Below are 13,531 nucleotides of genomic sequence, written 5' to 3' on the forward strand. Positions count from 1 at the left end.
ACAAGGGAAGTGAAGAGCCAGCCACAGATCAGGATTGGGTGGAGCTGACGGTTACGCTCACAGGTGGGCACCGAGGTGAAAGCTTTCCACGGAGCAAACGTATGCAGGGGAAACAGCAGGAACTGCGGTTCCCAGAAAACCTCCTCTCCCCATAGCTGGGGCAGGGGTTGGGACTACTGCCGTAGAGAAGCCGAAAATGACCACTCACACGAGGCCAGAGAGAGAACGGTTTACACAGGGTTAGGAGACTGATGACATGGTCACCATCGGTCAACTTTTGGTGACACTCTTAATGTTAACTATCCCTAACATGAAACAAACTCTTAGAAACAACAACCAAAAATAATACCCAAGGGCCGGCTGAGTGGCTCAGTTGGTTAAGAGCTCGCTCAAGAGTTTGAGCTCTGAGCAACAGTGGTTCGAGTCAGCCCGAGCTGAGCAGCCGTGAGCTGCCAACAGGTGGCGGGATGGCTCAGCTTAAAAACAAACAAACAAACAAACAAACAAACAAAATAATACCCAGAAGGAAAATCAAATATAAGCGGGCAACTGACAAAAGGAACTTAAGTGGCCTATGAGCACATGAAAAGATGCTCATCATCAGAGCAAACTAAAATACTCTGCCATCTCAAACCCCTCTAATGGAGGTGGGGAATCCTAGGCTGAGAAACTGTGATAGGGAACAGGGGACAGGCTCAGAAAAGCGAGCTCTTGAAGGCCGTCGGCCACCAGCCAGTAGGAGCTGCTGTGAGGGCCCCCCGCCCCCCCAGTCCCCACCCCGCATCGCCCAGGGGCCAGGTACTCACCAGATGCAGTCAGCACCAGTGTGTAAGTAGTCAATGTAGGGAAGGTGGTTTTGGTCTCGAGACCAGCATGAGGTAGAAAAGACCATGCCAATATTTAGCCAGGGGATTGTCACTCCTGTAACACAAAGGGACAAAATGGCATTCTGAAGGACGGCAGCCCTGTCTCAGGGTGACAGCCATTAGACATCGCTTTCCTCTCCCCACATGAGAAAGGAAGAAATGGGACTCAAAACCAGACAGACAACGCCCAGCGAGAAGAAGGCCCCGGCTCGTTCTGCTTGCTACACAGAAGCGAAGCCAAGACGAGCGCCGTTACAAACTAGTAAAGGAGCATCTTCGTTCATAAGCTGGGGAGCGAGATGCCCCATGGAACGTGACCATGACGACTGTTGGCAAGTCGCCCACCAGCAGCCAGGGGCTGTTCAGCAGCCCGTTGAGCCTCACGGCTGAGAACAGGTGCCACACCTGAGCTCCTGCTGTGCCGAAGGCAGGAAGCACAGAGCCCCTCAGTCACTGCCGCCCGCAGGGTGTGGAGGGTCCCAGGCCTTCTCCAGGGGGCACAGCCATCAGTGACCACCAGCCCCAGGACACCTGGCTTTCCTGAACATCTGTGTAGAATCTATCACCTAGGAGCCTGAAGCAGCCCTAAGGAGTCAGAGCTTTAGCTCTGAAAATACCTAGTTCAAGATGAAAAGTTGGCCACTAGGCGCCTGCCCAGCTTCTAGATGCTAACTTGCTCCACCTTTCCACGTTTTTACGGACTTCAATTATGATCCTATTTCTCTCTTTTCTACAAAATCAGTGTTTTCAATCTATACATATACTCTACACCGTAATCCCCGCCCCTTTCCAGTTGTGCTTAGGAGTTCCCTGTGCTGACACTCTTCAAGCTGCTGAGGAGAGGGCCCCATAACCCTGGAGGCAGCGGCCGCGTCACTTACCAGGCACAGCACCGAGGTGACGCAGGATGGACCCTGTGTTATTGGGGAGGACGGTGAGGTTCCATCCATGCCTGCAGAAGAAAGCGGAGGGACGTCACAGACTGGCAGGGGGGGGCGCCATCTAGTCCCCAGCACATGGACAAGAGAACCCCACTTTACCTTGAAAATGGTTCGGATTTCCCCACTGGGAATCCGCTGCCGTGAGTGTTGGTGTCCACCTTGCCGCAGTGCACTGCCACGTGGCAGTCCTTCTCTTCCACTAGCCTCCAGTACTCTTGCTGTGGGACGGAGGACAGGGACAGTCAGCACCTCTGCTGTGCAGGAGCCACAGAGCACAGTTTAGCTTAACAGCACGGTGACACTAATGCATGATGAAGGAGCCCATCGCGGACCAGCCTCCCAGAGCGCAGAGTCGGAAGGTGGTGCTCGGATCACCTCTGCGGGCAGAGCCAACAGGGACTCCAACACACACCTGCACACCGTGGCCATGGCAGCGTTCTGCACCACAGCGGAAGTGTGAGAGCAGCCACGTCCACGGACGGACCAGTGGATCGGCAAAGGTGGGGTATCCACAATGGAACAGTGTTCGGCCTTCAAAGGAAGGAGATTATCCGACACACGCTGCACCATGGATGAACCTTGAGGACATTATGCTAAGTGAAATAAGGCAGACACAAAAGGACAAATACTGCGTGATTCCACTTATGGGGTACCTAGAGCAGTTAGCTTCACAGGCACTGAAAGCAGGATGGGCTGCCAGGGGCTGGGGCAAGGGGGAAATGGGGAGTTATTACAAAATGGGTTGAGAGTTTCAGTTTTGCAAGATGAACAGCATTTCGGAGATGGATGATGGTGACGGCTGCACAACAATATAAATGTACGTATACACTGAACTATACACTTAAAAACAGTTAAGATGGTAGGTACATTTTAAGGTTATGTATATTCTATCACAATAAAAAAAAAAGATTTATATGAGGGGGGGACAATGCTAAGGAGGCTGAAGACATCCCACTACCATCCTTAGATTGTAATGAGCAGCCTCCAGGTGCAGCGTAGCCACAGACACGCACCTCACACCCCCCAGCAGCCAGCCGCCCCACTCCTCTCAGGGCGGGCAGCACGGGCCGCGTGAGGATCCTGGGCAGGAAAGACCACGTACAGCCAGGCTGTAACCCCCCAGCCAGCTGCATCAGGTGGAGGGAGGTGGCTACACTGACTGGTTTAGAAAGCTTTCCAGGTGACCTGACGAGTCCCATCTAAACAGGTACGGGGCGGTGAGGAGAAGTGTGCGCTGACAGGTGAGCAGACGTGCCTGGCTTATGTGAGGCGACTGCCCCCCACTCAGGTACTTTTCCACTTTGTTTCCAATGATCATTCCAGAAGCACAGCAACACCTTCCCTAATCTTGGCAACGCCCATTTGGCTGGAAACACCTTTAGAGGCGGAAGCCTAACCAACAGCCACTCGGCGCCGCAAAAGGTCCGTCAGCTCACGCCAGTGCTGCCCGCGATGCCACCACAGGCGTCCACCGCTGTGCAGTGTCTACAGAGCGGGACCCCTGGGGGTGTCCAAAGGCCCTAAGCCCAGAATAAACTTGGCATCATCACATGCCTGGATTCCTGAAACAGATTTCTGTCAATGTCAGGAACGAAGAGGCAACGGTCTGGTTGCAGGGACTGGTCACAGCCCCGGCCTGCCACCCACGTATGAGACTGACAGCAACCGCGGGTAGATTAATAAAGACGTGGGGGGCGGAGAGGGACCCACTGCTGAGTGGGGGCCACTCCTGTTGCTGAGCCCTGGCCAAGAGGAAGGCCCCGCCCTTCTCTGAGGGACCCAAGAAGCCAGACAGCCTCAGACGGAAAGCTTGGATTTTAGCAAACCTTCCCTGTGTGTTTAGACATTCTGTAATTGCTAAAGCAAATGCTGGACTTTCAAATAGGATGAATTCCCGAGTAGGAAACTGAAATAAGCCGCGCTCTCCTCGTGCTAGGGGCAGTAATAAGCCCTGCGCCTTCAGGGACGCCCCCCCCCCCAAGGACTGTGCTGTGCAACAGAGGCCTCTCTGTTCAGTCACATTCCTTTCTCCTGACGTCTCCACCACAAACATGAGTGCTCCAGAAGTGACTGTGATGGCCACACGCGTCCCAGAACCAGGGCCGGGTGACACTGTGGTTGATGGAACGAGGCTCCAGCAGGGCCACGCTGAGGGAGGGGCAGGGCTCAGGCCATGTGGGGTGCTCGACGGCCGCACCAGGGCACAGAGCTGGCCGGGGCACCCTACACTCACAGCAGAGAACTAGGGCCTCAAGGGGGTGGCGACAGTACTGAGAGGAAACACGGGAAACCGGGCCAGAGCATCAGGGAGGGACCTCCTGCGCGCCTGATGCTGGCTGTCGGGTGTGGCACCGTGTGGCATCCACGCAGGGCAGCCAGATGTCCTGGTTTGGCTGGGACTGTCCTGCAGGTCCCAGTCCCAGGTAACCCAGCCAGAGCAGGATGGCTGGCCCCCTAGTGGCTACCCTGGGTTTTATGCAGAGGAGGTGGCATTTGTCACTGGAACACACAAGCCATGGTCTGAAGCCTGTTACACATCAGAAGACAAGGCTGCGGTCCACATGCCCAGCCCCCCGCCAGCAGCTGCCCTTCCCCAGCCGTAGGGGTTTGGGTTCGTTCTCTGACAGGGACCAAGTGCTGCTGAGGACCCAGCGATGGCAGCATCTGGAAGTTCACACCAGCTCGGCTGGGCCCCGGCCAAGGGCGGGGTGAAGGGCAGATCTGGTCTCTGTCCTGCAGCGCCTCACACAAAACTCCCCTAATGGGCCCGGGCACAGAGGTGCTCACTATCTGCCCAGCCTCACACTAACTCAAAGAGCAGACTTGGCAGGCGCACAGAAAGGGCAATCTGCCAATCCCACTAAATAAAAAACAGGGGAGGAGGAAAAGCACAACTATGGTTTCAAGGGATTCCAAACATTCTCCTACATAACAGGCACACAGAGGACGGGGCGAAGCAGCCAGCTGGGGGGATGCCCGGAGCGCACCCCTGGCCTCCGCGTCGCAGCCTCTGCTGTGGGGTAAGTCAGGGACAAGCTGAGGAGGCTGAACTCTCTTCGTTAGGCCTTTTTTTTTTTTTTTTGGACTCTGAACAAGTTTAATTAAATGGAGTGAAAACGTCGGGCTGCCCCCAGTCCAAAGACGACAAGTCAACCACTCAAGTCCCCTCAAGCCATCAGGCCCCAGGAGGGACCCAACACGCAGGGGCGGGAGGGCGCAGCTCACTCACCTCAATCTCGGCTGGTGCGGGCTCCTTGCTGAAGCACATGTTCATGATGTTTCTTGCTGTTCGATAGAAAGTTGTTAAAGAAACAGACCGTCCCTGGAAAGGAAACAAAACCAGGAGAGTCCAGCTTTAACAACAACGCTGAGACCGAACCGCACGTCAGGCCACCCCGACACGGGCGCCTCCCTGCAGCCGTGGGCCCGTTTGTGTCCTGGGTTAAATGCAAGCAGGGAAGGCAGGGCAACGTTCTCTAAGAAGGCTCCTCAGGGCCAGCAAAAGGACATGAAGGCACAGCGCCATCCCAGCAGTGGGGTGAACAGCCCCGGCATCTGGGGAAACGGGCTCCGTGCTGGGGGGACCACAGCTGGAGCACACGGGGAGCTGGAGTACACCTCCAGGGTGCGCTGTTGAGAAGGCCGCTTTCACTTTTTGGAGAAATGGGTCCAGTGTGGAAAGGGAGGCAGGATTCCTCCGTTTACCCACGTGAGGAGGAAGGTGAAGGTTGTGGGGGCACCGACAGCATGGAGACTGGGACTGGCTGGACCAGGACCAGGATCCAGGAGCGAAGCCTGGAGGATCACGGGGGGCGGAAACAGGGTGACTTCTACTCCCCAAGGGTCCTCATTACTGAAAACCGGCCTGACGGGCAACCTCACCCCGTGGACCCGAGGGGACAGAAGGAACCTGGTCGCTCTTGCCACAGAAGCCACTTGCTGTCCCCCCCTTGCGCCTCCCCGGAGGGCACGTGGTGCCTTCAGATGCCAGGCATCCTGCCCTCGGTTGCCCCTTCCTGGTAACATTCAAAGTGATCTGCTCCCTTATCCATCAGCTTACTCTTCTGGTTTGGGAACCCCAGGTAAGATCCTGTTTTTAACCTATCCTGCAGAATATGTTTTATTTTGAGAGATGAACTTGTAAGATTCATTACTTTCACTCTTTTTTGACCAGGCACCTCTACCACTGAGCTGCAGAAATATGTATCAAGCACCTCCTGTGTATTAGGCCTAGCTGAAGGGGCTGCAGATAGAGCAGTGCTCAAACCAACACTCTCTCGGGCCTTGGGGGGGCTTCCATTCTGCCTCAGGGCACAGCCTTTAGACAAGTAAGAGCTGTGAGGAGGCGCTGATGCACTGAGCCAGGAGCAGGGTGACACGAGTGGTCGGGAAGGTGGCTGTCACCTGAGGTACTCAGGGAAGGTTTCCCTAATGAGATGACACTGGAACAGCCCCATAGAAAGGACCAGCTCTACAGTATGTGGTCTGTTCTTGCTTTTGGAAGGACAGAGCAGTTAGTGTGAAGACTTTGGTACTGGCTTCTCAGCTTTGTAAGTGACTCCATGGGGTTCTAACTCCACTCCAAACTTCTGACATTCTGTTCATTACAAAATAAAACCCGAAGTACTAGGAGGGACCCGATTTTGCACAAAGGCAGACAGCCCATAATTTGAGAAGATGACACCCAGCACCCCACAGTCAGTGGACCCTGCATGCTGAGGGGCCCCGAGAACCGTGGGCTTGGTCTCAGGGCACACAGCTGCCACTGACATCACTGTGGTCATCAGACTGACAGATTTTCACGATAAAAATCTAAAAATACCCTTTACAAAGCGTGTTTTCAAAAAAATTCTTGCTTGGATCCAACTCTCATAAAATTGGCCTTCTTAAATTAAAAAGTAACAAAAAAGAAGAAAATATCTCATTTCATGAGTTGGCTATTCAGAGTCACAGGATTTAACGAGTGGTTTCAACAGAGGAGGGCTTCTTAGGCGAACATGCAGGCAACACCTCAAAGTACTCCTGAGTTTATAGTCCACGGGCCACCTTCTCCCTTTTCATAAAATATTTAAAATGTGAAACAGAAGGCGGCCATCAGCAGTCTGTAAGCAGCCATTTCCCGCCCCCACTGCCTCTGCAAGGCATCGTGGGAAGATGACAGTGGGGACACTGAACCCTCTCTGGGTTTAATAATAGAAGCAGTTCTAGGCAGGCAGGATACCTCTTTCCAGAAAGGAGTGCAGGGCTAACGCCTAGCAGAAAAATAAGAAGTGTGGCGGAGGGCAGCCAGGGGTGTGCCTTCTGGGAATGGACTCAGAAAGGGCAGAGGAAACAACTGAAACGATGGATCAGGCATCAAAAGTCCACATCAACTGAACCAGGCAGGCACAGGCCAGGCCTGCCTCCCGGCGCTGGGGGAGCCTGAGGAGTGTGGCTGGGGCGCACGGCGATAGCCCACAGCAGGCTTTCAGTGTAGCAGAATCCCATCAGCCCCGCGCAACTGCCAGGCTCACTGGGATGCGAGCATGGCCGTGGGGCGTGGGCCGCCAGGACCCCACCGCACAACAATTCCCTCCTGGTAAACCCAGAACGGGGCTCCCGGGCGCCAGCCCATATGCCCCTCAAAGCCCGGGCAATCTAGCTCTGCCCAGATGTCCCGGCCACCCTGACAGGCAGGGGAGGGAACTGGCCTCAGGCCTGGTTTTAGAACTGGCCGAACAGGAGGCCACGTGCAGTCTCAGCTGCTGAACTGAGGCAGGGGTCTGCCTCGTGGAGGGTCCCCGAGACTCTGCCTCGCTTCTCAGAGGAACGCGTGTTTGCAGGATGGCTGGTGCTGCAACGAGAGTGGCAGAACTGGGGAAACACGCTGCGCATTTCATTCTGCCAGGCTCTGCCCACCTCCTCCCGCCGTGGAGTTTTCATGAGATGCGTAGCGCTAGCTCTATCGGGGCCTCTCTCCGTGGAAAGGACTTGGCCTGGTGGGGTGGGGCCGGGCGGGGCGGGGGCCATGCAAAAAATACATAAGGCAGCAAAGAAAACCAGCTCTCCAGCCCACAGAGGGTCTGGTCCTTCTGTGTCTGAGAACCCCCAGCCCTGACTGGGCTGCTCCCATCCTCCAAGCTAAAAGAGGGGTGCCCAGAGGGGCGGGGCAGAAACTGCATAATCACTGTAGGTACTGCGCCCCTGGCACTCGGGCACACACTCAGCCACGCTCACAGCTCACAGGGGAAGTCAGGACCAGCCGCAGGCGGCCAGACACCTGAGGCCTGTGTCCTGACCACCTAGCCTCCCCGCAGACTGCAGACTTTTCTCTGTATTACAAACATTTCCCAGAGAAAGCGGTCTGGGGGCTTCAGGACCCCCCGAGCCCAGCGTGGCAGCCAGCCCCTCCCCGGCGCCAGGCCCCCGGAGGGGTCTTACCTTATATATACACTTGTGGAAGTCACTGAGGACGCCTCTGTCCTCGTCTTCCTCTTTCACCACTTCCTTTTCCTGAGCAAAGAGCCGCCGCCGGCCCGTCTTGAGCTGGGCCTGGCCCACCTCCTTGAGCTTGCTTCGGAAGCCGTTCCGGTGGGCCACGCCACTGATGAGCCCGTTCTTGGGCTCGAAGCGGGGCAGGGGGTGGAACTTGTTGTAGTCGTGCTCCGTGTGGCCCTCCAGGGGCCCCTTCCGCTTCTCCAGGATCTCCTTCTCCATCAGCACCTCCTTCTCCAGCCGCCGGTGCTCCTCTGGGGACAGGGAGTCATAGGACAGCAAGTACTGGCAGTAGGCCTCCTGAAGCTTGGCCAGCCGGTCCTGGGCAGTTTTGGGGATGCGCAGCATGTCTGCGAGTTTGTTCCATTTTTTGAGGTCAGTCACTTGCTGCATGCCGCCCATCTCGTTAATCAGCCGGAAAAAGCAGGCCAGGTCGAGCTCGCAGCCTCCTGGGACGGTGAGGGGGAGAAAACACAGGGACCGTGGGTGAAAATGGCCATGAACAAGATCTCCTTCGTTCAACTGACAGTCCGTGGATGCCCGTATGTGCCAGGACACTGCCGGGCTCTGGGGTCAGAGCAGCACGCAATTATTTCTGGCCCTCGGGGAGCTCAGTCTATGGAAACGGACGTTAAGGCAACCTGGGGCACTGCAGGGATAAATAAAGCTAACTGAGGCTGGAGAACAATGGGGGCTACTGCCTTAGGTGGGAGAGTCAGGGAAGGAGGGGACACCTAAGCGGAGGCCTGAACGGGAAAGCTGGTTGTGCAGATCCGTGGGGAGGAACATCCCAGTTTCCCCTCCAACAGGCAGCAAGCACCGGTACACGTCCTTCTATTAATAACAACCAGGAGGCAGATAGGATGAGACAAGGAGCAGGGGCCCGTCCCTGGCGAGGGCAGGGCAGGGATGGGGTTGTGCCATGCGGCTGCACCCATGTCCCAGCGTCGCCTGAACGGCTGTGATGTCAGGAACTGTACACGTGCAGCATGTGTTGTCAGTCCCAATTCCCCTCCTAACACCCCCCAACACACGTGTGCCCCCGAGGTAGCTTATTTTCAATCCCACTGGATTTCCAGGGTGACAGGCAATATTCACGGGAAGGCACCCGGCAATCTGTCTGCCCTTCAAACCCTCCCATCGCCCATCACAGAGGAGCTACTTGTCTCAGAAGGGTGCAGAGGCTAGTTTTCACTAATCAAGTTACAGAACTGTATGAATGCACGTCCACTCAAATATGTTAGAATGCCCGCACAGCGACTAGCTAGATGGGACCTGGACAAGCAGCCTCCCTCTGGCCAATAAAGTGGGGGAAATCTTCCAGAATAACCACCCACTGGCTGTCAGGAGGTAAAAGCACAAGAGAATGTTAGGTGAGCACAGTAGAAAGTAAGAAAGTTTTAGGACTTTGGAGGGTTAGGGATAGATTTAGGAAAAGCAGCAGGACTCCTGCTGGACTCTGACCGAGGCCTGAGAACAGCATCGTGGCAGCACCAGATGTGAGCCTGGACCACTCCGGGCAGACTGCAAGTAACACCGGGGGAGGGTGCACAGCAGCCTGAATGCCCTTTACTTTGCTTGGCGGGACACTGGATTTGGTTGTTTGTGGACAATGGAGCAACCTCAGTGAAGAGACTCGCCCCAACCTCAGCCAGATTCTGGGCCTTATTCTGGTCTGTCTCAGACCTCCTAGCTGGCAGCACCCCACCGGGCTGGCAGAGGTGGAGAGTGAACAAGTTACCCCAATGTGCCCGGTGGTTCAGATCAGGTCTCACTAGAGGGGAGGCTGGCCATACTTTCGCATTTTTCTCTAAGCTCTTGCAAATCCATTATTTCATGGCCTCACCTGCCATATCAGCCCATTTACAAGGCCACCAGGCTGCTAACTGGCAAAGTACCTTCCTCACCCATGTCTGCACTGACCCTACTCTGCAGCACAGCAGCACCCCGAGGGGCTGGGGTGCTCATCTGTGTTTCGGCAGATTCTGGCTTCAAAACTACTAAGTCCCTTGTACTTCGAGATGGCTGAGCTCAGACCCATGGCCCGAGGCCTCTGTTGGTAACAGGGCAGGTCAGCTCCCTTTTCATGGACAGTGACAATGCTTTACGCTTCCAGACAATGGCAAAGAGCATGAGCACACACACCACACAGACGTGACTACTTGGCTTCTGCTGCGACAGAAGGAGTCATGGCTAAAGAAATCCTACTCTGAACCAAAGGTCACTGGCTGTCATCACGACATCACCTGAGTACCCCACCTGTCCCTAAAAGACCCACCGCCCCGCCCCCGCTAACCAGGGGAGAAGGGTGCGACTCGGGACATCTCACTAAAGCCAGGGGGACAGTGCTGTTCCGAGTCACCCAATGGCCTGAGTACACACAGGGCGCAGCCAACACCAAGCTCCCGAGATACTCTCGCAGGCTCAGACTACTGCTGCAGCCCCGTGTCACTGTCTATCACGTGCCATCCCTGACAGGGGACTACAAACCAAGAATTCTCTCAAATTAAATGATTCTCACTCAGGCATCAGCCCTGGCAGGCACCTGCTGAGAGGAATAATGAAACCTCCATCTTATTGCCAATGCTTGACACTTAAATGACTGTTAAAGATCTCCTTTCCTTCCAGCCTTTGAATAATCAGGACCTCCAAAATGGATGCAGGAGCGCAGCCCGTTTCTTTTCATGAATCTAGAGCTAACAGGGAAGTGAGTGACCTTCCTCAGCTGTCCCAAAGGAAACCCCACTCCACAGAACCCACTCATCCCTGACAGCGAGCTAATCCTAGAGGTGCTAGACCCAGGCGAGCAGCGGGCCCGGGAACTCCGGGGACCCGTGCAGGCTCTGCGGGGGGCCCCTGGTCTCAGGGCTGGGATGGACATTCACTACGAGTCAGCGAGGTAATAAGGGCCGCAGTCCCAGCCAGAGCTGTCCCTGTTCCCTGACCTGTGGGCTCCACGGGGCTGAGCTGGTCACTAAGGACACAGAAACTCATGTAAAAATGAGGATGAAGAAAGAGACAGAGGTCAGACAGAAGAAATGGGCTAAAGTCAGTGAGCGCTTGTGGGCTGAAACATGTCCCCCAAATATTCATATGTTGAATCCCAACCCCCAGTGCCTCAGAATGTGACCTTATTTGGAGATAGGGTCCTTAAAGAGGCAAGTGAAAATGCGGTGGGTCCCAACCCATATGCCTGGTGTCCTTATAACACAAGGAATACACTCGGGAACAGCCAAGTGAGGACACGGGGAGAGGATGGCCATCTACAAGCCGAGGAGAGAGGCTGCAGGAGAAACCATCCCTGCCGGCCTCCTTGATCTCGAACTTCCAGCCTCCAGAACTGTGAGACGATAACTTCCTGTCGTATGACACACACACACACACACACACACCAATTCTGTGATACTTGGTAAAGGCAGCCCAGCCAACAAAGTCACAGGGGCAGCACCCCCATCTCCCCGGACATTGCTCTGGCCCCGGCAAGGAGGCCCTGTGGTGCTGGGCAGCAGGGGACAGCCCAGCAGGGAAAGCACATATCTGGATGCCAGCCCTTCTCTGCACAAATGCCCAGGGCCTGCAGAAAAGGGCTTCAGCCTCCTTCTGAGCAGCGAATGAGCCCAGCCCGGAGACATACATCTGCCCGTGAAAGGGGAGAGAAGCTAGAACCCCACGACGTGGGCGCTTACCTATGAGCGGGAGCTCATCCATGGTGATGCCCTGAGATCTGAGGTGCTTCTTGATGCAGGCCAGCCGCTGCACGTTGGGGCCCCAGCGCCGGCCCAGCTTGTGGATGTGCTGGATCTGCGTGACGAACCGCATCTCGTCGTTGAGCTTGCACTCGGGCCGCCAGTCCGGAGGGGGGATGACCCTGCACATGCCGTACTTCTCCACCTGAGGGCGCACCGACTCGATGTAGACGAGTGGGTCGTGGAACTCCTTGGCCGAAGGCCTGAGCACGGGGATCTCGTCCATGGCCGCCCACCCGGCCCGGCCGGTCCCCTTCTCGGGCTTGGCCGCGGCCTCGTGCGGCTTGTGCAAGGGCTCCGATTGCGAGGTAGAACGATTTTCACAGGAGGCGCTGTCCGCCTTGCCGTGTGCTTGTCTGCCCGGCGTGCTCCTCCCGGCTGCGGCCCGCTTTGGCCGGTTCCTCTCCAAGCTCCGCTCGGGCACTTCCTTCTTCACGTGTCCGTTCAGCGGAGCCCTCTCCGCCGGGGTTGGGATAGGGGCCGGGGTCGGGTTCGGGGCCGGGGCCGGGGCCGGGGCCGGAGCCGGAGCCGGAGCCGGAGCCGGAGCCGGAGCAGGGGCCACCTTCCTGCCAGGGGCTTCGGCAGAGCTGGCCGCCCCTTTCATCTTCTTGGGGGGTGACTGTGGCTTTTCTGCCTGGTGTGCCTCTTCCAGTCTCCTCTTGGAATTCCGCAGCCCCTCCCGCAGCTGCCGCCCCCCCACCTCCTTAGTGCATGACTTTGGGTTCAACCTGCCACTGACCTTGAGGCCATTGACGGCGGGCCCGGTGGACTTGGACGCCCCCCCGAGGGATAGCACCTGTTTGCGGGTTTTTGCATTGCTACTTTCAGTTTTCCCTGAGATTGTGTGGTTGACAGCTGAGCTGGGCTTGTGGTGATTGGGTTTGGTTTCCTTGACCAGTTCTCTCTTGGCTTTGGTGTATGTGACAGTCCCCTTCGTCACCGTTGCAGTGTACTTCACAGTTTTGGACGGTGAAGGTCTGATTTCGCGCATCTTTTTGGCACTGGTTGCACTTGTACCCAGAGATGACATTCGAGTGACTCCATTTACCTTCGAAACCTGGGCAGCAGCGGGAGAAGCAGAGAGGGAGAAAAGCAGAATTAGTACTTGCCAAGAAGGCGACCTCCACACACTGGTAACTAAACAGAGAAAGGACGTGGGCTACCAGCAAAGGTCAACAAAATGCACAGTCGCGAACCAAACTCTCAGGCGCTCGGCGTCAGAGCCTCTGCACAACTCTCCGTCCATCCTTCTGCACAAAAACATGCAGCCTGACTGGGTGTCGCCCAGCATGGTTTCCTGGTTTTAATGTGCACGTTTGTCCCCACGGTTCCAGGAAATCGGATGTTTCACGAGGACCTCTCCACATGCCCGTCAATCACCTGTCACAGGTTAACAACATTTATAACAGCAAGATCCCACCCAGTGGGGGAACATGGGGATGTATACAGTTGACCCTTGAATAACACAGGAGTTAGGGGTGCTGAACCCCCACAAAAAATACTG

At 56.0% G+C, this 13,531-nt stretch overlaps 1 protein-coding gene across 3 annotated transcripts in view; it reads right to left on the bottom strand.

Annotated features, from left to right (window-relative positions):
* JARID2 (jumonji and AT-rich interaction domain containing 2) overlaps positions 1–13,531 on the bottom strand; it is a 270,564-nt gene that overhangs the window by 15,257 nt on the left and 241,776 nt on the right. For all 3 annotated transcript variants that reach the window (XM_019662178.1, XM_019662180.1, XM_019662179.1), the window contains 6 exons: positions 11,968–13,084; positions 8,228–8,730; positions 5,037–5,129; positions 1,907–2,025; positions 1,748–1,818; positions 807–921 (listed from right to left, as the gene is read on the bottom strand). In XM_019662178.1, coding sequence (XP_019517723.1) covers positions 807–921; positions 1,748–1,818; positions 1,907–2,025; positions 5,037–5,129; positions 8,228–8,730; positions 11,968–13,084 — 2,018 coding nt within the window. The remainder of the gene's footprint in view (positions 1–806; positions 922–1,747; positions 1,819–1,906; positions 2,026–5,036; positions 5,130–8,227; positions 8,731–11,967; positions 13,085–13,531) is intronic.

This window comes from Hipposideros armiger, unplaced genomic scaffold (genome assembly GCF_001890085.2).
Source record: "Hipposideros armiger isolate ML-2016 unplaced genomic scaffold, ASM189008v1 scaffold_369, whole genome shotgun sequence".
Classification (NCBI taxonomy): domain Eukaryota; kingdom Metazoa; phylum Chordata; class Mammalia; order Chiroptera; family Hipposideridae; genus Hipposideros; species Hipposideros armiger.